The following is a 21,146-nucleotide window of genomic DNA, read 5'->3' on the forward strand; positions in this document are numbered from 1 at the left end:
GCGGATCTAAGGCGACACCGAAGCCTAGACAGGAGTCCCTGAACTCCGCAGTGGAAGGAGTCCTGCCGGCAGCGCAGCGCAGAGAGATTGAGGGACAGTAGGGACAGACTGTTGGATTTGTACCGCTACGTGAGTGAGAATGCAGCCAGGGGTAATGAATCTCTCCTGGAGAGCCCCGATCCCGTACCCTTATCCCTCATGGGGGAACGAGTGGGGGTGGCAGGTCCTACTCAACCCCATTTTCGCCAAGAGATGGATTGATCTTTTACTGAAGCGGTCGATGCCCGGGCCGCCAAGCTGGAGGCGCTGGCGGCCACGCAGGCATCCGGAGCGCAGTCCAAGAGTCCGGCAACGCCTGCCACGGGTGAGGGGGACTGGACATTACCCTCCTTTTTTGACCTTCCGAGCAGGAAGGCCACAGACGAAGTCCAACGTCTACGGATTCAAAACCAAGCATTGCAGGAGCACATGGCTCGGATGCAGAATCAAGTGGATTTAATGTGGCAGGACTTAGGCAAGATGCAGCGGGTGCAAACTCTTGTACCGGCCCCGCTGCCACCTGGACAACCAGGTAAGCCTGGAGTGTTGTTCCAGTCATCGTCAGGTGGGTCGCAGCGGACCTCTGCTCCACTCCCCCCAGTTCCACAGCCAGGATTACCCCAGCCAGAGGGGCTCCGGACGGGAGCATCAGGACTACCTGGAACACCCCAGCCGGCGCCGGGATTACCTGGGGCGCCAGGACAACTGGGGGTGCCGCCACCCGGAGGGCACCTGTAGGGGAGTGGGGCCAATGCCTGTAGCGCCGGGACTACCAGGAGCGTACATGCAACTATGGCCACAGCCCTTACCTCCACCGTTTGCCCTGCCAATGACATGATGGGTCTGATGAAACTCTTCCCTGCTTTTTGCATCAAGTGGATAGCTTTATGAGGGAACAAGGACATACCTTCCCCACGGAAGACAGGTTAGGTTTGTCTCATCCCTCTTGGAAGGCGCGGCAGCGGAGTGGATGATCCAACAGTTTGATCTTCGGACCCGATCCATTCAGACCCTTAACGACTTTATGTGGGCGCTACGAAGACGCTTCGAAGACCCTTTCCGAAGTGAAAAAGCTAAGGCTGCCATTCTTCAACTGCGCCAAGGCACTAAGTAGGTCAGAGAGTACGCCAGTGAGTTCCAACGGCTCGCTAGTAGAATTGTGGACTGGAGCAAAGCCTCCCAGGTACAGTACTTCCGAGAAGGATTGCATCCTGAAGTGCTGTACTGGGCTTATATGCAGAGGGATCCACCTACACTTGAAGACTGGATTCTGCTCGCGGAAGAAGTGGAATGCCGGCGGCAAAATCTCTCCCTGTCTAGAGAGCTAAGGGAGTGGAGCCGCGGCAGGAGCGGGCAACCTCAAAGATGCCCGCACAGTCGCCGCGGAGGACGGCTCCCGTGACTGAGCGAGTCCAACGGATCCAGAGCAGCACCTGCCTCATCTGTGGAGTTGTGGGCCATTTCGCCACGAACTGCCTGGTGCGATCCGAACGGTCAAACTCGAGTCCTCGGCAGGAGAGTCTGGAATGCAACAGAGGAAGCAACCGTCGGAAAACTGTCGGCGGATGCAAGGTTCCTGCGACGTCTCCTGCCAAGGATCTTGCCATCTCATCATTTGACCCCTTCGGGTCTCGGATTATAAATGCCGCTGTCCCAGACAAGGATTCCTTGGACGAAGAGGAAACCCAAGAGGTTTCGGCCCTGAACCTGGTCCCAACGGGCGACCAGTCAACTGAATGACCACCGCAGACCCTTGTGCCCATACAAACAAAACCTCCATTAATGGTAAGAGATGTGGACATGATGTATCTGAATGTCATTTTGCAGCATCACAAGCCCCCCCCAATAACTGTTAAAGCCTTAGTTGACTCTGGGTGCACCCACACTTTAATTAATGAGGACACATTCAAGGCTTTGAAAGTGAAAGCCGTCACCCTACCCGAACCCATTCAATTCGCCCAGATGGACGATAGTGGCTTTAGGGGGGGGGGACAGTTGACCGACGGACAAGCAGAGTCACCATGGGAGTGGGGGATCACTGGGAGCAAACACACTTTACCATTGCGCCAGGCATTCGTTATGCAGTAGTCTTGGGGGCAAACTGGCTATGTGGGCACGGCCCCACTATTGACTGGGTAGCAAAAACAATTGAGTTTGCTCAGCTGCAATGCGAACGTCACCGAAGGGAGGTGGCAGTCAAGGTTCCTGCCTCAATGGCAGAGGTCGGGGGTGCGTCCAACATTTCCCAATTACCCCCCGAGTATCTGGACTTTGCTGACATTTTTGATGTTAAAGAATGTGACATTCTATCCCCCCACCACGAGACGGACTGTGCTATTGAGGTGGTGGTGGTGGGGAGAAACTAGCCAAGAGTAAAATTTATCCTATGAGTCCCAAGGAAAAGACGGTACTGAAAGACTTTATTGATAAAAATCTGGCATGAGGCTTTATCCGCCCTTCCACGGCTCCCCACTGCGCTCCTGCCTTTTTTGTGCGTAAGAAGACAGGTGACTTGCGACTTTGTATAGACTTTCGCAAACTGAATGCGGTTACCGAAACCAACACCTATCCCATCCCTCTTATCCCGGACCTCTTAAGCCAACTAAAAGAAGGGCGCATTTTCACTAAATTGGACCTGGTAGAAGCGTATTATCGCATTCATATTCGGGAGGGGGATGAACACTTAACTGCCTTTTCAAGTTGCTTTGAGATGTTTGAATACCTTGTGATGCACTTTGGATTGAAAGGAGCTCCGGGGGTCTTCATGCAAATGATTAATGAAGTCCTTCATGATTTGTTATTTAAAGGAGTGGTGGTTTACTTAGACGACAGTCTCATCTACTCCCAAACTTTATATGAGAATGTTACTTTGGTCAAAGAGGTTTTGCAACGTCTCAGAGAAAAACACCCCTATGCTAAGGTTTCCAAATGTGAATTCCATAAAGAAGAACTAACGTTTCTGGGCTACAGGATTTCGCATCAAGGGTTAACCATGGACCCTGACAAGGTACAGGTGGTGGTAAACTGGGAGCCGCCAACCACTCACAAAGAGGTGCAAAGATTTCTCGGTTTCGCTAATTTTTACCGGAATTTCCTCAGCAATTTCGCACAGGTGGTGCTTCTGATTACTGATCTCCTAAAAACCAAGGGGAAGGGGGTTGCTGCTACCCTGCCTTCCGCAAAAATAGACTGGACCCCGAAATGTCAGGTGGCCTTTGAGACTTTGAAACGTTTGTTCACAACCGAACCGGTGCTAAAGCATCCGGATTGTGGCCTCCCATTCACTGTCCAGGTAGACGCTTCTGAAGTTGCCATCTGAGGGGCCCTCTTGCAGGAGGCTGAGGACGGCCAATTGTACCCATGTGCCTATTTTTCTAAAAAGTTCGCCCAGACTCAGCTTAATTGGCCCATTTGGGGGGAAGTATTGGGACTTGCGCATGGAGCAAAAACAGCTGGACACTTTGGTTTTGTTAAGACTTTGCATTTGCTCTGTCGTCAGTTCTGGTGGGCAGGTATGCGTTCAGATCTGGACTCCTTCATCCACAGCTGTCCAATATGCGCCACTGCAAAACATCCTACCGGCAACCCCCCCCGGACTATTGAAGCCTTTGGAAGTGCCTCAGGGGCCATGGGAAGTCATCGCCATGGATTTCATGACTGATCTTCCTTTGAATCAGGGGAAAACTGTACTGTGGGTGGTTACTGACCTTTTTTCCAAACAGGTGCACTTAATCCCATGCGCTGGCATGCCCTCCGCTCAAAGACTGGCTCATTTGTTTGTAGCACGTTTTCAAATACCACTCCTTCCCGCGCAAGATAATTTCCGACCGCGGGTCAGTATTCGTAGCCAAATTTTGGAGGGCGTTCCTCAAATTGGTTGGGGTGGAACAAGGGTTGCAGTGCATTCCATCCCCAAACGGATGGACAAACGGAAAGAGTTAATGCTGCGTTAGAATGTTATCTCCATTGTTATGTGAATTATCATCAAAATGATTGGGTTGATCTACTGCCGCCCGGGAGCGCAGCTGCCCTCCAAGGTTGTGTTATTTAGAAGGTTGTTATGACTGCTTGCTCTCTGTTAGTGTGATAACTGTAATCTATCGTGGGAACCAGGCTTGGCTTGGTATCCAACTGTGCCTTTGGTTTTCTGTATATGTTCCATCCTGCTTGTTTCCCCCCCCCCATTAGAGTCCTCGTACCTTTCCCTGTAAGTTCCTGCTACTCACCTTATGCTTCCCAAATAAACCAGCCTCTTAGAATACCCTGTCTGGACATTTGGTGATTGGGATTCAACAGGTGAACTCAGACCTTACACCTGGGAATTCTGGAAATTTTTAGATCTTAGTCCTGTAAAATAGCTGGATTTGCTCTCCTCTGTCTTCCCAAGGGTCTTGGGCTGCACTTTATACATGGGGAGAAGGAGTCAGTTGAGATACAGATTGTGAAGGGCCAATCCATTATCTGCTTCCCGATGCTGGCAAAGTAGGCATTAATTTTGTGGGGAGATGTGCTAGTGGTTGGCTTTTATTGGATGTATTGAAGCTTTAAATTGTTTTAGATGCCAGCTATTGTAGTTCTTCTCTTGGTTTTAATAAGCTATGGTTTGTTGGGCATTTGGGGGACAATTTTAATAATTATGGATTGTTTTTACCATGTCAGGTACCTTAGAAGCAACATGTTTGAGAGTATGTGGAATACATATTTTTGAAAGAAGTGTTTAACTGAACACTTTGAGCTAGGATCTTTTCAGCTACAACCACTAGAAGCTGTACTGGCCAGGCCTCTTTTAGGGATGTCCCAGGGTTCTTGCCTGAATGTTTGAACATTTTTATGTTACAAAAATGACCCTGACTACACAGAGTCAGCATGTAACATTCCCCCCCCCCTTTTTATGAACTTCTGCCATCCACAAATTCTGGTTATGGAGTTGCATCAACTGACCAGCCAAAAAAGATACAGAAACAGTTATGAATTGTAAGAATTAAAGACTACATTAAACTTTTAGTAAAATTCTAGATGCCCTCTAGCATCATTTATTGCAAATCAGTTAATCAAAAATACACATCATTTTTGCAAACTACAGTTTTGCGCAAAGATTTTTTTAATTACAGGTTGTTTTTTGCCATCACCATACTCCACTGATAACTACACTCTATTTTATAAAACATAAAAGATTTAATACAAGAAAGTGTTTAATTATCACTTGCTTTAGGGATGCCCTGATATTAGCACTTAACCGTGTTTCCTAAGAAGTGGATACTCGAGAGACCCTCCCCCCAAAAAGGGGGAAGATGTGCATCAGGGACTTTCACTACAACACCCCGCCCCCCGCACTGTCACAGTTTTGCCATATCGGTCTTTACTGTACCGTAGAGGGATGTGTTGCCCACTTTCTTAGTGCTGGATCCAGTGAGTGTTTCCTGCAGTGGGGTTTTGGAAGCAAAGATACACAAAATTGTAACTCCAGGCCAAAATTGTATCTACAGTCGCCCCAGTGCAATGAAGGAATGCACAAGCTCATTGGAGTAGGCTCAAAGGCCTCTCTCTCTCTAGCAGTATTTCCACACCTCTTACCAGCTCAATGGTTACTTTAGACGTAATCACTTAGATTTTTGAAACAAAATCCACCCCTGTTTTTCTTTTAAAAAACCCTTATTTACAAAACATTAGCTTTGCCATAGGCTTATACTAAATATATATATTTCTTTTTTTCCCTTTTTTTACAAAGTAACCCCCACCCCCCATCCACTGCTCCTGGTAGCCAAAAGAGCATACACCTAGAGTAAACACAATGTGCCATTCTTGAAAACTACCAAGAGTCTTTCTTTAAAAAATGACATCTAAAAATCTTCTGTTTGGCTGTGTGACTTGTGGTGGCCCCTGGGGGGGTGGTGGCACTGCTCTCCCCACAGCATCCAACTCAGACCCAACTGCAAAGCCCAAGGGGAGGGGAGAAGTCGGCAGTGTGGCCCCGGTCTTCTTTTACCCCCACTGCCATAAGCGGCTGCCAAAGGCCTTGCTACGTGTGGGGCGGTTTCTCTGAATCACAGCCCCGGATGCTATCTGGTCCCAAGTAATTCTGGTTTGAATGTTCGTAGCCAGTTAAGGCCATGACACAGTTCGCAAGGCTGCATCCCATCTCTCCCATTCTTAGGCACAGCCTGACAGCTCCCCTCTGCACAGGAGGAAGACACCTGCCCTGCCAGCTGGAATCCATGCAAAAGGGGGGAGGCAGGCAGGTGGGCAGACTGCCTCTTTGACAGGAAGTTGGAAATTGCCATGACATTTTCAACCAGGCTGCTGCACAATACAGTGGTGCCTTTCCGCACAGGCTCTGCTCCCCTCGCCCCCTGAATCTGGGCTGCAATGTTCCATCATGCAACAGTGTGGCCATAAAGCAGCACTCAAGATGGGGCTAAGAACAGGCAGAACAGGCTTGAGTCTTAATGGCTGGGGTCACCAGAGCAGGTTCCGGCTTCATCCTCCTAAGGTGTACACCTTTCCAACCCCCTATGGCTGACAGTGGAGATCTGGCTGTCTCCAACAGAGATCTTGTGCATGTGTGTGTATGGAGGGGGGGTATTAAAAGGTGTTTCTCAATGATGCAAGCCTCCTCCCCGACCCTGGTCATTTCAACATCCAAGTCCTCCTCCTCCATATTATCTATGCCTGCAGTCATGACTGGCATTTTCCTGGTCCTTTAATAATGAGGACGTGGTTCTCAAAAAAACACATTTAAAAGGTTGCAGCATTTAAAAATAACATTACAACTCAGGCAACACCTCTCCAGAGAACGGTGCAGCCAAGTTCCTCTTCACCACAAACTAATCCACAGGTTTTCTGGTTTGATTATTTCACAAGCTTGGGCACAAGTCCTTTTGGGAGGGGGTGGGTGGGGTGGAGCACATGGTTTTCATTTGTAGCTTAGAACCTGCGATCCTGATTTTTGATCATAGGCAGCACTTAAAAATAAATAAAAGAGCAAGATGTGCTATTAGCAAAGAGACAAAATGTACACTCAGCTCTGTAATACTGAAACCTTTAAACAAAGATGCAAAGCTGGCACCTTAACATTTCCAACATCAGTCTGGAAAACATTTTAAGCTTGTTTTTAAAAAATCAATTCAAATGTATCAGTTTTCCTTAAACAGGTAATATTTTCAACAGCTCTCTCCCCCCCTTAAACTTTTCAGAGTTTAAAAAACAATAGTAAAAACAACCCCTCATCAATAAATAAGTGGCATTTTATAACAATCTTTTGCTTACAGCTTTATAGCGGAAAACCTTCCCAACACACATACACACAATAGGATACAAAAAGTTTAAAAAGCAAGGGGAAAAACCTCAAGCCCCATTAACAGATGTTATATTTCTTGGAACACAGCAAAAAACAGGACATATAAATAAAAAGGCAGTGTTTTCATGTAAAATAAGTACATAAATAAATACTAAAAAAGAACAAAATTAAAACATTCTCTTACTTTGCATGTAAAAACATTTTTTTTTAAAAAAAAGGATAGCTCCAGTCCAACTTTGAGCATCTCCGCCAGAAGAGAACACTCTCCAAGTCACTCTTGCTGTGAGGTTTTGAGATTACCCCCCCCCCCCTTTACTTGAAGGCTTCTGGGATGTGTCCCATTTGTGACGAGGGCATACTGGTAGGAGGGCTCGAGATGCCTTCTGACCAATCGGACAGGTTGGAGTGAGGAGACGAGCTTGACCATTGGTCTGGTGACTCCGGGGAAGGTGTCAGGAAAGGGTGGTCGGGCACCTGAAGCTGGTGACTGGGAGTGTTGTCCAACGGGGAGGAGTAGCTGTGTTGAGAAGGTGGGGTGAGAAATTGAGTGGTTGTCATTGGCTGGGTGAGGGTGGATGGCAGGGAGGTGGCAAGGATCTGGGTATCTTGAGGCATAATGGGGTGGATGGCCAAAGCACCACCGGTCGCTTGCTGCATGTCGGGCTGGCTCAGCTCGTTCCCAAGGAAGTTTTGGCTGATGTGGGTGCTAGCGTTTGAGGGGGCACTGTGGGGCTGCTGCTGCATGTTTTGCTGTGGCTGGATCTGTGGCAGCTGCTGAGCCTGCAGCAAGTGGGGCTGCGAGGTGGCCGGCAGGTGGCTGTTGGGGAGGGCCTGGTAGCTCATCATCTGGGACAAGGCGGTGGTGGGCAGGCCATTGTGCAGGGAGGTCATCAGCCCATGCTGCAGACCTTGGTTTTGCTGATGTGCCCCTTGCTGGATGCCATTCCGCATGGCATTGTACTGGTTCTGCGCCATGCCGTTCTGCAGCCTGTTCAGCCAATCACATTGTCCATTCAGGCTGGGACCCCCGCTCACTGTGAAACTCAATGGCGTACTGCTCATGAGGGTATTTGGGCTGGAGACAGGTAAGTGGGAGAGACGTGGGGGCACTGCTTCGAAAGGCTGCATCCGGCTGGCGCCCATGGGCATGTCTTGCTTGCCTGCCATGTTGAGGTGGTTCATGCTCATATGGGCATCAGGCATGCCAGGCAGGTGGTTGAGAGGCATGGAGGGAGATGGCTGGAAGGGTGAAGTCATTAAGGGAGGGGAGGCCACGTCCGACAGGTACCCACGGGGAGACTCCAAGGAGTCCACTGGTGAGAGGACGCTGGAGCTGTCCAGCAGGCACCCTTTCCCATCTTGTGACTTCTTTCTGCGGGCCTTGAGGTCCTTGGACTCTTTCCCATTGCAGCTGAACCCCTTGGTGCTCGGCTTCCTGGCCTTCTTACCCTGGAGAGCAGGCTTCAGGTTGCCAATGTAACTGCTGGGCGAGCACAGGGGCGGAGAGAGGGTGGGAGCCCCCATAGACCCACTGTGCAAAGGTGGGCTTCGCACTAAGTTGTATTCATCCAGCAGGCGAACAATATCATGGTGCATGCGCTCTTGGGCAATGTCACGTGGCAGGCGATCCATGTGGTCTGTGATGTCACGGTTGGCAAAGTGTTCCAGGAGAACCTTGGCGGTTTCATAGCTCCCTTCTCTGGCTGCCAGGAACAGAGGGGTCTCCTCCTGGAAGCACAGGGAAAAGGGCTTAAATCTCCTCCCTCAAAGCAGCAGGATTAAAAAAAGAAATTTGAGGCAGATGGGAAAGGGAAAGTAATTAAGAAGGTGTTTTACTTTTGAACGTTGATTCTGTAATTTAAAGGAAAGTCTCTGAGGAACTCAAAATAAAGTGTCCCGTTTGTCTCACCAGGCTATCTGCCATGTATTTAAATTTATTCCCATCTTGGCTCACTTGCAGACTGAATTATAGCTTGAAATACATTCACCCAGTGAAATACACCAAAAGTGGAACTGCAGTGACTCCCTGTTGTTCTCCAGGCATCCCTCACCGTTTGAGCTGACTGTCCAGAGAACCCCAGCGGGGGGGCGCCCCAGCCCAATCCTCAGCATAGTGTGATCCAAGCCCTTAGATCTCTGCCCTGGGAAAACTGCTCCTATTCCACCAGCCTTATTTGCATCCATTTGGTACAGACACTGCTACGAACTGTCTTCCCCCTCCCTCCCTCCCTCCCTCCCTCCCAGAGGAACTTCTGCTGTGTGGCCCAACTCATGGCTGAACCCCTACCTTGTTGTTCTGCATGTCTTTATTGGCCCCGTTTTTCAGCAACCCGACTGCAGCTTCCACGTTATTCACGGCCGCAGCCCAGTGCAGAGCAGACTTTCCTGGGGACAAAGAGACATGGGTGAAGGAGGGCGCTGGGGGAGCCACCCCTTCCGGCATCCCCTCCACTCCTTGGTGATGCCAATACCTAGATCATCCACTGCGTTGACGTCTGCATGGCAGTTGATGAGGTCCTCCAGCATGCCCTCCACAGCCAGGCGGGCAGCCAAGATCAAAGGCGTCGTCCCATCATGCATGCGTGCATCCAGGTCTGTGGCTCTGTTCCGGATCAGAATCTGTCCCAGAAAGAGAGGGAAAGCAGTCTCTCAGTTATTTGCTATCTTATTATGGACGGAGGCAGACTGAAGAATTTGCTTACCTGATATACTCTACTTCTACTTATTCTCCTGACAGTCCTCAAGATTACAGAGAGAGACAAACACTCTTGACCAGGGTTGGCCTAGGAAACACCCCCTCCTTCCCCGTAAAGCCAGTTATGACTACCTCAGCAGATAAAACAAACTGGATCCTGTCCTGACAGAAAATTAGTCTGTGGAAAAGAGCTACCCCCAGCTAGTCTAAGCACCCTGATTCCACCAGTTGGTTAGCCCTTGGACCACTTTCAGGCAAATGAACAGAAGGAGAATTCACTAGGTAGGCAAAATCTCTGTTGTCCACACTTGTCACTGGTCCAGGCCATGGGAAGTATTCAAAGCCTGTGCAGGAACAAGATACAGATGTGAAGGAAAAGAGCCTAATAACAAAGGCTGCTTCAGCTGAAGCACAAAAGTTAATCTCACAGTGCCTAGTAAATGTGTGTTGAGAGGATCAGGTAGCTGCTGTACACAATGGTCTTCAATGGAAGCATGAGAACCGATTGCCTGGGAGACAGCTGCCCCCAAGAATGCTCCCCTTCCATAGAGGAGACCGGTGGCCTTACAGATCTGAACTTGAAGCCATGGAGACTGTGGGGGTCCTACTGCCCATTCCACTCACTCTACACATGAGGAAGAGAAAAGGGGGTCTTCTAAATTGGGTGGGGAACGTCAGGCCCACGGGCCATAGACGGCCCGCAAAATCATTTCGTCTGGTCCTTCGTGGGTCCTGGCAGATCTCTAGCTCAGAAGGATCTGGCGATCTGCCCCCTCCCGCAGACAGGAATAGCCTCTATTCAAGGCGGATGTGAGTTTGTTTTGCCGAAAAAAGGAACCTTTCCCCCCCTTGCAGACGAGTCGGTAGTTATGGAGCTGCTAGGACCACCCAAGAAACTGTGTTAACCCTTTCCCACCTGGGCCATGGAGAAACGTATTCCCTCTGTACTACAAGAGGGCTGAGGGTGGAAGTGGCGACAATGGAGGGGTTAAAGGGGGCAGGGCCAGAATCCATGGGGGCGCTTAGCCAGTGTGTCCTCATTTCATCCCTGGAGGTAGCAGGAGCCGGCTGTAGAATCCGGCCCCGACCATGCGGAGCAGGAGCAACTCTGGCGTGCGGCTGGATGGCTATGCCCGGCTGGTACAAAGACCATCCTGTGCCACCAGGTGGGCGAGTACGCCACCCGTTGGATGCCTGCTTGCCCGCGCGGAGGGGGTCATCTGGGACAGCTGTCGGCTTGGTCGGTACCCCCTCTCCCTTCTGGTTCTTTCCCCTCTAAGTCCTGCAAAAGACGTGTAAGGCAGGAAAGTGCTGAATTGGGGCGTTACTGGACCGGGCTCCTTCGCCTACAAGCCCCGAGTGGCTTGTCGCTCACTCCGTCTTGTGTTTGCTGCCCTGCCTGAATCTCTCAGGCCCAGCTGGGGACAGCAGAGCTCATAAGTGAGTCACTCTACGTGGCAGACACTTGGAGCCGTCTGCGGTCGTGCCTCTTGGCTAAATGTTTGACCAAATATAGCAGGCTAATTTTTAAGTTGATAATTTTGTATGGCCCGTGAATAATGTTATAAATATCCAAATGGCCCTTGGCAGAAAAAAGGTTCCCCACCCCTGTTCTAAGGTCCCTTCTGAGATAAACCGTACCTCTAAAAGAATGTCAATCCCTCTCCTTAGGGTGACTCAGCTTGAGACAGAAAGAGGGCAAGCCAGGCTCTATGAAAGCAAGCGTTAACCCTGGGAACCAAAGAAGGATCTTTGAGATGAACCACATAGCCCGGATGGATAATGCAAAAGACTAACAATGCAGCTAACTCTGACTTTTTCCTGGCCGAGGTTACTGCAACCAAGAAAGCCACCTTGACAGATGGAAAAACAAGGGAAGCTTCCCAAAAGGGCTCAAGCAGAGCCCTAACTAATGTTTCTAAAACAAGTGGTTAAACACCAGGCAGAAAAACCTGTGCCAAACACCTACTCGGAAAAGCTTAAAACTCCTAGCTGCAACCCTTTCAGCCGCCAGGTGTCTGAGTGAAGAGCTTCTGGCTTTTGGTACAGGGAGGGGCCCTGGCTGACAAGAGCAGCTGCAGCAGGGAGTTTGACACGGTCCCCAAACCAGGGGTATTTTGACCATCTACGGGCCACTGGGGATGACTGAATGTCCCTCTCAGACTTTAAGAGATGTTGCTACAGCCAAAGGAAACTCTGCAGGCTATGAAGATGGAACTGGCCCCACGGAACCAAGGTCATGGCACCCCCCAGGGTGACCATCAGTTGTGAGAGGATACTGAGGCGGCAGTCAGGCTTCTCTTGTATGTTCAACAACACGATGATGAGCTTGTCCCCTCTGGCCTTGGATAGGAATACCCTGGAGAGGAGGGCATCAGTGAGGATGCCCAAGTGTAGGATGTGTCGCTTGGGGATCTGCTGTCTCTTCTTCCAGTTGTTCACAAAAGTCATGATTTTAGAATGATAAGAGTTGGAAGGGGCCATACAGGCCATCTAGCCCAACCCCCTACTCAATGTAGGATCAGCCTAGAGCATCCCTGACAAGTAGTGTTTGTCCAGCCGCTGCTTGAAGACTGCCAGAGAGGGGGAGCTCACCCCCCTCCCTAGGCAGCCAATTCCACTGCTGAACTACTCTCACTGTGAAAAAATTGTTCTTAATGTCCAGCTGGTACCTTTCCGACCATAATTTATACCCATTATTGAGAGTCTACTGTTAACAGGAACAGCTCCCTGCCCTCCTCTAAGTGACAGCCCTTCAAATCCTTCAAGAGAGCAATCATGGCCCCCTCTACCTCCTCCAGACTGAACATTCCCAACCCCCTCAGCTGTTCCTCGTAGGGCTTCTTGGTCTCCAGGAGCGAAGCCGTTGCTAGCTTGGTGTTCCTTAGATCCTCCGGTCATGATGGTGCACAATGAGGACACCGTCCAGGTTATGGTACATCTGCACTCCTTTCAGCCTCAGATCCTCAATACTCTGACACGGGTCTCGGGGTAGAGGGGGCAGAAGGGGAGAAGTCTCTACGAACCCCAACATCAGCCAAAGGTTCTGTCATGCATCCCAAGGAAAACCTCAGCCTTCAGCCAGGGAACAGGCTGAGCAATATGAGCCCAAGCAACAGCTGTGGGAAAACTGGCGCAACAACAGGGGGGGGGGGGCATGGCTCCGCAGCAGAGAATCTGCTTTGCTTGCAGAAGGTCCCAAGTTCAGTTGCAAGCATCTCCACTTCAAAGGACCAGGTAAGAGATGTGCAAAGCCTCTGAGAACACAGACACCAGCTGCTAGCCAGAGCAGACAAGAAGGGCCTTGAAGGACCAAGGGGCAACTTCAGCACAAGGCAGCTTCATGTGTTCAAAGGCCACTCCAAGCCAGGGAGGGGGCCGGCCTGCAAGGAAACTCTGGTCCACCACTACAGCTCCAGGTCACAACCTGTTCCCCACTCTTGGGAGTGAAAAAGGCAGCCTCAGTACTTGTCAGCAAAGGACTCCAAGCATTCACCTCTCACACACCCAGTGCAGAACAGGGGCAACAACCGGGCTGAGGGATCATTCTCCAAAGCAGGAAAAAGGTAGAAGGACATTGGGGAATGGCCACGTGGTGATCTGGGTGTCCATTCAGGGCAAAAGCCCAAACTGTACCCAGGCAGCCCTAAACCCTGTTTAAACCCTGGCCCACAGGCAGAGAGAGGCCTGAGCAAGCCAGAGGGAGCCCGTAACTGTTCAGGAAGAAGACTTGGCTTCCAGGAGAAGAGCGAAATGCCTCGTAGCCCAGCCCAAGTCACACCTTTCCTGCGTGAAAGAGCCCACTGCCCTGCGGAGAGAGAGGAGAGCACCCGCGGCTTGGACCTCCGAAAGGTGGCAAGCGGGAAAAATGCCACCCATTGGCATGGCCTTCTGCACAGCTGTTGGGCTCAGTCTCCACACATGCAGCTGAAAATGCCAGTGGTTTGGTGGAGGAAGCAGCAGACTCAGAGCCAAGACTCCTTGCTTAGTGGCCTTATCAGACATCAGAGGCATTTCCCAAAAGTACAAGCATCGCACACTCCCCAAGTCGGGCATGGAACCGCATTGCCCAGACAGAATTTTATCCCAGTGTCAGCATTGGGCTCCGGAGATCGATTGCTTTGGATGTGGAAGCAAAGTCTTTGTCCAAACAACACACAGGCACGTGCTACTTTTACTAGTACTGCTGCATCTCCTACCCTCTGACTGGTCAAGCTCTCCCAGGTCAGTCATGGGCAGCTAGAAAGCAAAGACCCTCCTGGCACCATCTGCCCAGGCCACTCTCTCTCCTTGCTGGCTCCTGGTCCAGCTACAGAACCACCAGCCCTGAACTTTGCTTGCCAGGCCAAAGGGCATCCAGTAATCAGGGTCTCCTCAATCCAAACCTTAGGAGCCCTAAACAGTGTGGGACCCCAAGGGAGCTGATTAAAATCTGACATTTTAGGTAGGCATGTTTGGCTGCCACAGACAGCTTAAGCCGAGTTTTGTCTTGACTTACTGGTTTTGTTAGTCTTTTTGTACTTGGGGGGGGGGGGGTGTTTACATTTTTGTACACCACTCCGAGAGCTTGTGGGCAAGGTTACATGATTCAAAAAGAAGGGCGCCCATGTCCCCAGACACGGTGTGCCCTGCTTAGCTCCGCAGCTGGGCCTGCTGCAGCTCAGGCCTTGCTCTGCTTGCTGGAATCCGAAGAGTTCAGCATGTTCCTTTTGGCTCAGAAGAGCCAAGGCAGGAGCAGCAGAGCGCTCAAGGCTACGGCCAGTCAGCACAGCATTGATGTGGAAGGGCAGGAGAGCCAACCCCCACCCCACCCCGAGACCTGGGAGCACTGAGCTGTTCTCACCTGGAAGACACCCTGAGCATCCGCCGACACAGCAGCATGGAGAGGTGTCTTGCCCATGTGGTCCTGGATGTTGGCATCAGCACTGGCTTCCAGAAGCCTCTTGGCAGCATCCGAGCGGGAGTAGCGTGCAGCCAGATGGAGCGCTGTCTCTCCCGTGCGGTCTGTCTGATTGTGCAAGCTGGCCCCCTGGTAGATGAAATCTGAAATGACCGCTGGGGCATCCTCCTCCTCCTCGCTGTTGCCCGTTTCCAGCCCTCCTCCACTGCACGAGGCAATCATCAGTGGAGTGAATCCATCTGAAAAGGCAGGGGAACCTCCGTCAGAAGCACGGCCTCCCCCACGGAGCCCTGGCTTGCAAGACGCAAGCCACCCATCTCTATTGCCAACACATTTGTTTTTAGAAGTCATGGTGTCTCTACTCTCAAAGACACGATTATTGGCCTAGAAAGGGGAAGGGCCAAAGGCTCAGAGAGGTTCTCCTTCCACAACAAAATCAAAGAAAAAGGGGCAGGGCTCCTCTCTACCTGGTCCTCGAACATTGACATCCATGCAATCTGCATCGATTTCCCCTTGCGGAGGAGTGGGAGCCATGGAGGAAATGCGCAGGTCAGCCGCATCCAGGTGCTGCTGTGTCCACTGCCTATGGTCAGTATGGTCATCCACGTCTGGCAGCATGGCCTGCTCCTCCACCTGGACAAGGAGTCAAGGGGCAAGTGATGATACACGGAACTTAAGACAGCCATGCACCATTCTCCTGTGCACATGGCTCGGAGGAAATCTGGACTGCATACCTCTTGCACAAGGAAGTACAAGATCAAATACAAAACTGCAAATGTTGTAACCAGAAAACCCACAGCACATTCTGCACTGTCAAGTTTTCATACATGTTGAAATTCTGGGGAAACTGTCTGGCCAGTAAGCCTGAGGCAAAGGAGAATGGGAGCATGAGGGCCAATCGATGAGTATGAGAAATGTGTTTTCCAATCCATGCCTCTCACAATGCTGAATTCCACAACAGGCAGGTGGACAGCTGAGCAGAGATGGCAAAGCCAGACAACTGGCAATTCCTGACTGACTCCTCATCTTCCCCTCGTTCCCTTTTCTCAAAAGCCCCCCGAGTGTCTGGTCATAAAACGCTAGGTCCACCCTAATGGTGGCCCTAAGAACCTTCTGGTGCCACCAACCACTGCTGGCAGGAGAACAGCACCACTTTTTGCAGAATAGATTCACAAGGTCCACCTCAGTGTCCATATGCCAGGGCTATGTGCCGGGACATCAATCTCAAAGCCCCTGGTATTTGTCCCTAATCCCTATTCCCCAAGTCTGTGGGAGGAGAAACGAGCAACTGGTGATGTTTGCCCACCAACCAGAGCAGATGGGCAAACGCTGGCACATCTCTTCCTTCTCACATGGACCAGAAAGCAATGCAAAGCTCTTCCACCAGCTTACCCTAAACCTCTTCGTGTCTAATGTTTCTTCATCACCCCATTCGTTCTGGTTGTCATCCATCAGAGTGCCGTTAGACATGGGCTTCACGGGTCTTTATAAGAGCAAAAAGAGAGGCACGGGAATGAAAGCCACTGTGAGAAAAGCCACGGAGTTAACGATGATCTTTGTCACCAAAGTCAGATGAGGAAATTAAAGTCCGTTTAAAAAATAATAATCAGAAACTGTTTATTTCCTACAGCACATTCACAGATCTCCTCCAACAGAACTGTGAACTACAAGAGAGCACCAGAGATCTGGGATGGAAAGGAGGCGCCCTAAAGCAGAGCTACAGCTGTCCACATTTCCAACAGAGAAGAACACAATACTGAGAAGGAAGAGAGCAAAAGAGAGAGAAAGGAGGCCTCTGGAGAGATGTGAAGAAGAGGGAATTCTGCCAGGGGCAGCTTCTCTTGCGAGGGTGAGAAAGTGGTAGCTGCCAGAGTTCCCTCTTCCACCCAACAACTGAGAAGACGAGAAGGAAAAAGAGTAAAAGCCGAAGCCCAAATGTAGGTCTGGACAACAGACCCCACCCAACCCAGATCACAACAATCCCTCACATACCTCACAACAAGTTTGAAACAGCTTCCAAAAATATACCCTGAAACCAGACACAGAGGAGGTCTCTGAACCGCTACTCCCACCCTCTCTTTCTCCACATGTACGCCTTCCTGTCATGTATTTCTCACAGGAAAGATGTATTGACCTTTTACATGCCAAAGAGTGGCAAGGAATCAAGAACAAGAGTGTTGGAAACCAGCAAGCGCACTGGTGACCTGGAGCCAGTCACTGTCTCCCACCCTACCCCACAGGGTTGTTGTGATGATAAAGGGGAAGGAAGTGTGGTGCTGAGCTGCTTGCAGGCAGGGTGGGATAAAATTCAAAATTATTATTCATAATAAAGTAATTAAATAGAATAAATCTCACACTACATATACCCGGTATGGAAATAAAAACACCCCCCAGGGCAGCCAAGGGAGGGGGTTCTGCTCTGTGGCCTTTAACAGAGTAAATGAAGGGGTCACTCACTTCAGCCCCACAGAATCCTCCCCAAGGGGCTCCCGTCGTTTCTTCTTGCTCGACTCTGTCACTTTGAAGCCCTCGGGAAACCAAAGCTGTCCATGTTCTCTCCGTCGCTTGCGGGATGCTAATACTCCGACGCCAACAACTATCAGGAGAATGAGAGTAGACACGACCACGTACATGAGATACCACGGAGCGCTCCCTGGGGGATCGGCAATTTCACCTGCAAAACACAAAAAAAGCAGGGTGCACACGGAGCACGGGGAGTTAAGCTGCATATCAAGCCAGAGACAGAAACAAAATGAAGCAAAATTAGTTAATAACGGTCTTTCCGGCTTATCTAATTCTGCCCCCCCCCCCAACTCCTCCAAAGCTCTCCTGGAAAAAAAAAGGTAATTTTCTCTGCCGTTCATCAGAATTGCAAACTCTTGGCAGGTTGTGCTGCTGCGCTGGGGAAGAAAGCTTCCCTCCCTTTCTCCTTTAAGGGGAAAAGGATTAGCAAACTTCAAAATCATTGCATTCGCATTGAGCGGTTAAGTCGGAAGGATTGAGGGGGGATTTGGAAGATGCAAACTTCAACACTTTGCCTCTCACAGATCGATTGAGAGGACTTGCGGGGGGGGGGGGCTCCTCATGCCCCTTTTCCCCAGCAGGAATGGTTCAGAAAGATGCTCTGGATGAGAAGCAAAACTTTTAAAAGAAAAGAAAAAATATTTTAATGAGCCAGAGTCAGAGTTTGCTTCTTTAAAACAGGCTGCTAATTATTCAACATGGTTTTACTATATACAAACAAGACCAAGCAAATCTGATTGGCTAAGACTTGGTCCAGATTTGCCTACCAGAATGTCATGAGATGCAGAGTTTTGTTTTCTTTATACCTGGAGAAGCATTTAATGGCTGGGATAATCAAAGGTCTACATTAACAGTTATTTTTAAATGGATCATTTATCCAGTTAAACTATTATTAGGACATTCTCCCTTTTGAATCTTGTGACCAGGACTGGCATAAACTGCTCATTTCGACTTCAACTGAGCCCTATGCCTTGTGCACCCTGACTGGATGGCCCAAGGCTTGCCCGAACTCGTCAGATCTCAGAAGTGAAGCAGGGTCAGCCCTGGAAGTCCAGGCTCATTATGCAAAGGCAGGCGATGGCAAACCACCTCTCTTCCGTCTCTGGCCTTGAAAACCCCACCCGGGGCCACCATAAGTGAGTTGTGACACGATGGCAAAAAAAGAAAAAGCCCCTGTGCATCACCTTTTTTATTTAATCCCCAGCACCGTTTATACAAACACCAGCTGCCCCCTTCTGCTCTCAGCCTTAAAGGGAATTGTATGTCTTGTCTAGAATTTGAGAGGAATCTGGATGGACTTTTGCTGCCTTTTGTATTTTCAATCAGCAGACAATGAGTGGACTACATTACTTCCTGATTCTTTCCAGAGATTGTGCTATATCCTAAAACTAGTAGTAAAGTGAAATGACCGGCCCAACAAGCATTTTATAGAGAATGCCAGAAAGACCAGGTGCTAACATCAACATAATGACCTGAAAAATCTGCTCCCCCACATTAATTTTTTAAAAAGTTTGACATTTAGCCAGATGAAAAGTTCTGCTTTGAAAGCTGGTACAATGTTTTGTGTCCGTTTGTGGTCATTTGCCAGCCAAAACCAACTTTAAGTCCACCAGATCTACAGGGAACCATTTGGCATTGCTGCCGAAGCTGAAACCTGGACGGGGAGGAAGCGGCCAGCCCAAACAAGGCAGCCGGAGATGCAAACGTACAACTTTCCAAGAGGTAAGTGGGGTGCTAGTCATTTGCCCCCCTCCCCAGTCAGAAGGCCCATGACTATTTGTTTCTGGGCATGATGATGTGATGTCCCGGCTCTTACTGAGGAAGCCCGAAGTTGCCTGGGCGTGTCTGGAGAAGCCTGTCTATCAGCTACCCTGGGCTGCCTGTCTCCACCTTCAGAGCTGGGTGCTCAAGGTCTCAGGCCAATCCCATGCATTTCCAGGTAAAAGGCTCTGGCGGCAGGTCCAGGGGGGGCAGGGGCCTTGCTCTGCCTGAGACCCTGCAGAGCCACTGCCTGTCAGAGGTGACCAGGTGCCCCTGATTGACTGAAGGGCTGACTTCATGTGTTCATCTCTGGAATGCCCTCCTCCCCACAGTGGTCTGGTCTGCCTGGCACTGAACCATCTACACTTTAGGCTTTATTGATCTCACAGGAATTGTATTGATGCGTTGACTTCTTTGCCTCTTTTTCTTGGCCTACACTGCTGTTATGTTTTCCATCCTGCGTCTATGGCTGGTAATGCAGTTGATATTAACTGCAGTTTAAAGATAAAATCGCTGCTCTTGACTTGTTATAACTTTCCCCCCTAGTTCCATGTCTGTCTGTCTGTCTATCAGTGATTACGTACTTAAGCTACCATTATTGGAGAGTGGGAACAATCTACAAATATATAAAATCAAGAAAATCCATTTGCTGAACTTACTCTTAACAGCTTCAATTTTGTAAGGGATGTCCAAGTTGCCAAGAGAGGCCAAGGCGCCAAGGAAGGCCGCGACATCAGTGGTGCTTTGGAAGCACTGCGAGGAGGACTGGATGCACTGGCGGTTGTCGATCTCCAAGTGGACAATGGAGCTGCCATTTTTGAAAAAATAAGGGGAGGCAAGAAGCAACACTCTGAGTGATGGGGGAGACCCTACAGCAGACTAAACCAACCACCCAAAACCACACTCTGGCTCCAACTGCAGCCTGAGTTGGCAACGAGCGGGTCTCTGAAGGGGCAGCATACAAAGATTTTCAACAAATAAATAAGAGCATTTCATGACAGCCTCAGGATCCTCTAATCTCCTAGCTCCACTACAGTGCCTTTGCAAACAAGTCCTTAAAAGTTACTAGCCAGCACCCAGAAAACCCTGGGCTAGCTCACCTACCTGTATTGTATCTCCAGTGTCACAGGAGTCTGTCCTGGGACCAGTACTATTTAATATTTTTATAAATGACTTGGATGATGGAATAGAGAGCGTGTTAATCAAATTTGCAGATGACACCAAGTTAGGAGGGGTAGTTAATACCTTGGAGGGTAGGGTCAGAGTTCAGAATGACCTCAATAGCCTGGAGTGCTGGGCCATAAGCAATAAAATGGATTTCAATAGGGAGAAGTGTAAAGTACTTCACCTAGGCAGAAACAACATAAGGCACAGGTACAGGATGGGAGATAGTTGCCTTGACAACAGTACATGTGAAAGAGATCTGGGAGTCTTAGTGGACCACAAACTAAACATGAGTCAACAGTGTGATATGGCGGCTAAGAAGGCCAATGCAATTCTGGGCTGCATCAATAAGAGTATTGTGTCTAGGTCAAGGGAAGTAATACTACCACTGTATTCTGCATTGGTCAGACCTCACTTGGAATACTGTGTCCAGTTTTGGGCTCCACAATTTAAGAAGGATGTTGACAAGTTGGAGCGTGTCCAGAGGAGGACGACCAGAATGGTCAAAGGTCTGGAATCCATGCCCTATGAGGAGAGACTTAGGGAGTTGGGTTTGTTTAGTTTGGAGAAGGTTGAGGGGAGACATGATAGCCATGTTTAAGTATCTGAAGGGATGTCATGTTGATGAAGGAACTAGCTTGTTCTCTGTTGCTCCAGAGACTAGGACACGGAGTAATGGATTTAAACTAATAGAAAAGTGATTCCACCTAAACATTAGGAAGACTTCGTGATGGTGAGGGCTGTTCGATGGTGTATTGCACTGCCTC

General features: G+C 49.7%; 1 protein-coding gene across 1 annotated transcript in view; it reads right to left on the bottom strand.

Annotated features, from left to right (window-relative positions):
- Positions 1–7,644: 7,644 nt before the first annotated feature.
- The window catches only part of NOTCH1 (notch receptor 1), a 97,952-nt gene continuing 84,450 nt past the window's right edge, over positions 7,645–21,146 (bottom strand). The window contains exons 27-34 of the mRNA XM_056860203.1: positions 19,875–20,023; positions 17,389–17,605; positions 16,324–16,414; positions 15,399–15,564; positions 14,875–15,170; positions 9,808–9,955; positions 9,624–9,721; positions 7,645–9,064 (exon numbers count right to left, since the gene is read on the bottom strand). Of these exons, the coding sequence (XP_056716181.1) occupies positions 7,649–9,064; positions 9,624–9,721; positions 9,808–9,955; positions 14,875–15,170; positions 15,399–15,564; positions 16,324–16,414; positions 17,389–17,605; positions 19,875–20,023 (2,581 nt within the window). The 3' untranslated portion in view covers positions 7,645–7,648. The remainder of the gene's footprint in view (positions 9,065–9,623; positions 9,722–9,807; positions 9,956–14,874; positions 15,171–15,398; positions 15,565–16,323; positions 16,415–17,388; positions 17,606–19,874; positions 20,024–21,146) is intronic.

This window comes from Euleptes europaea, chromosome 14 (genome assembly GCF_029931775.1).
Source record: "Euleptes europaea isolate rEulEur1 chromosome 14, rEulEur1.hap1, whole genome shotgun sequence".
Taxonomy (NCBI): Eukaryota; Metazoa; Chordata; class Lepidosauria; order Squamata; family Sphaerodactylidae; genus Euleptes; species Euleptes europaea.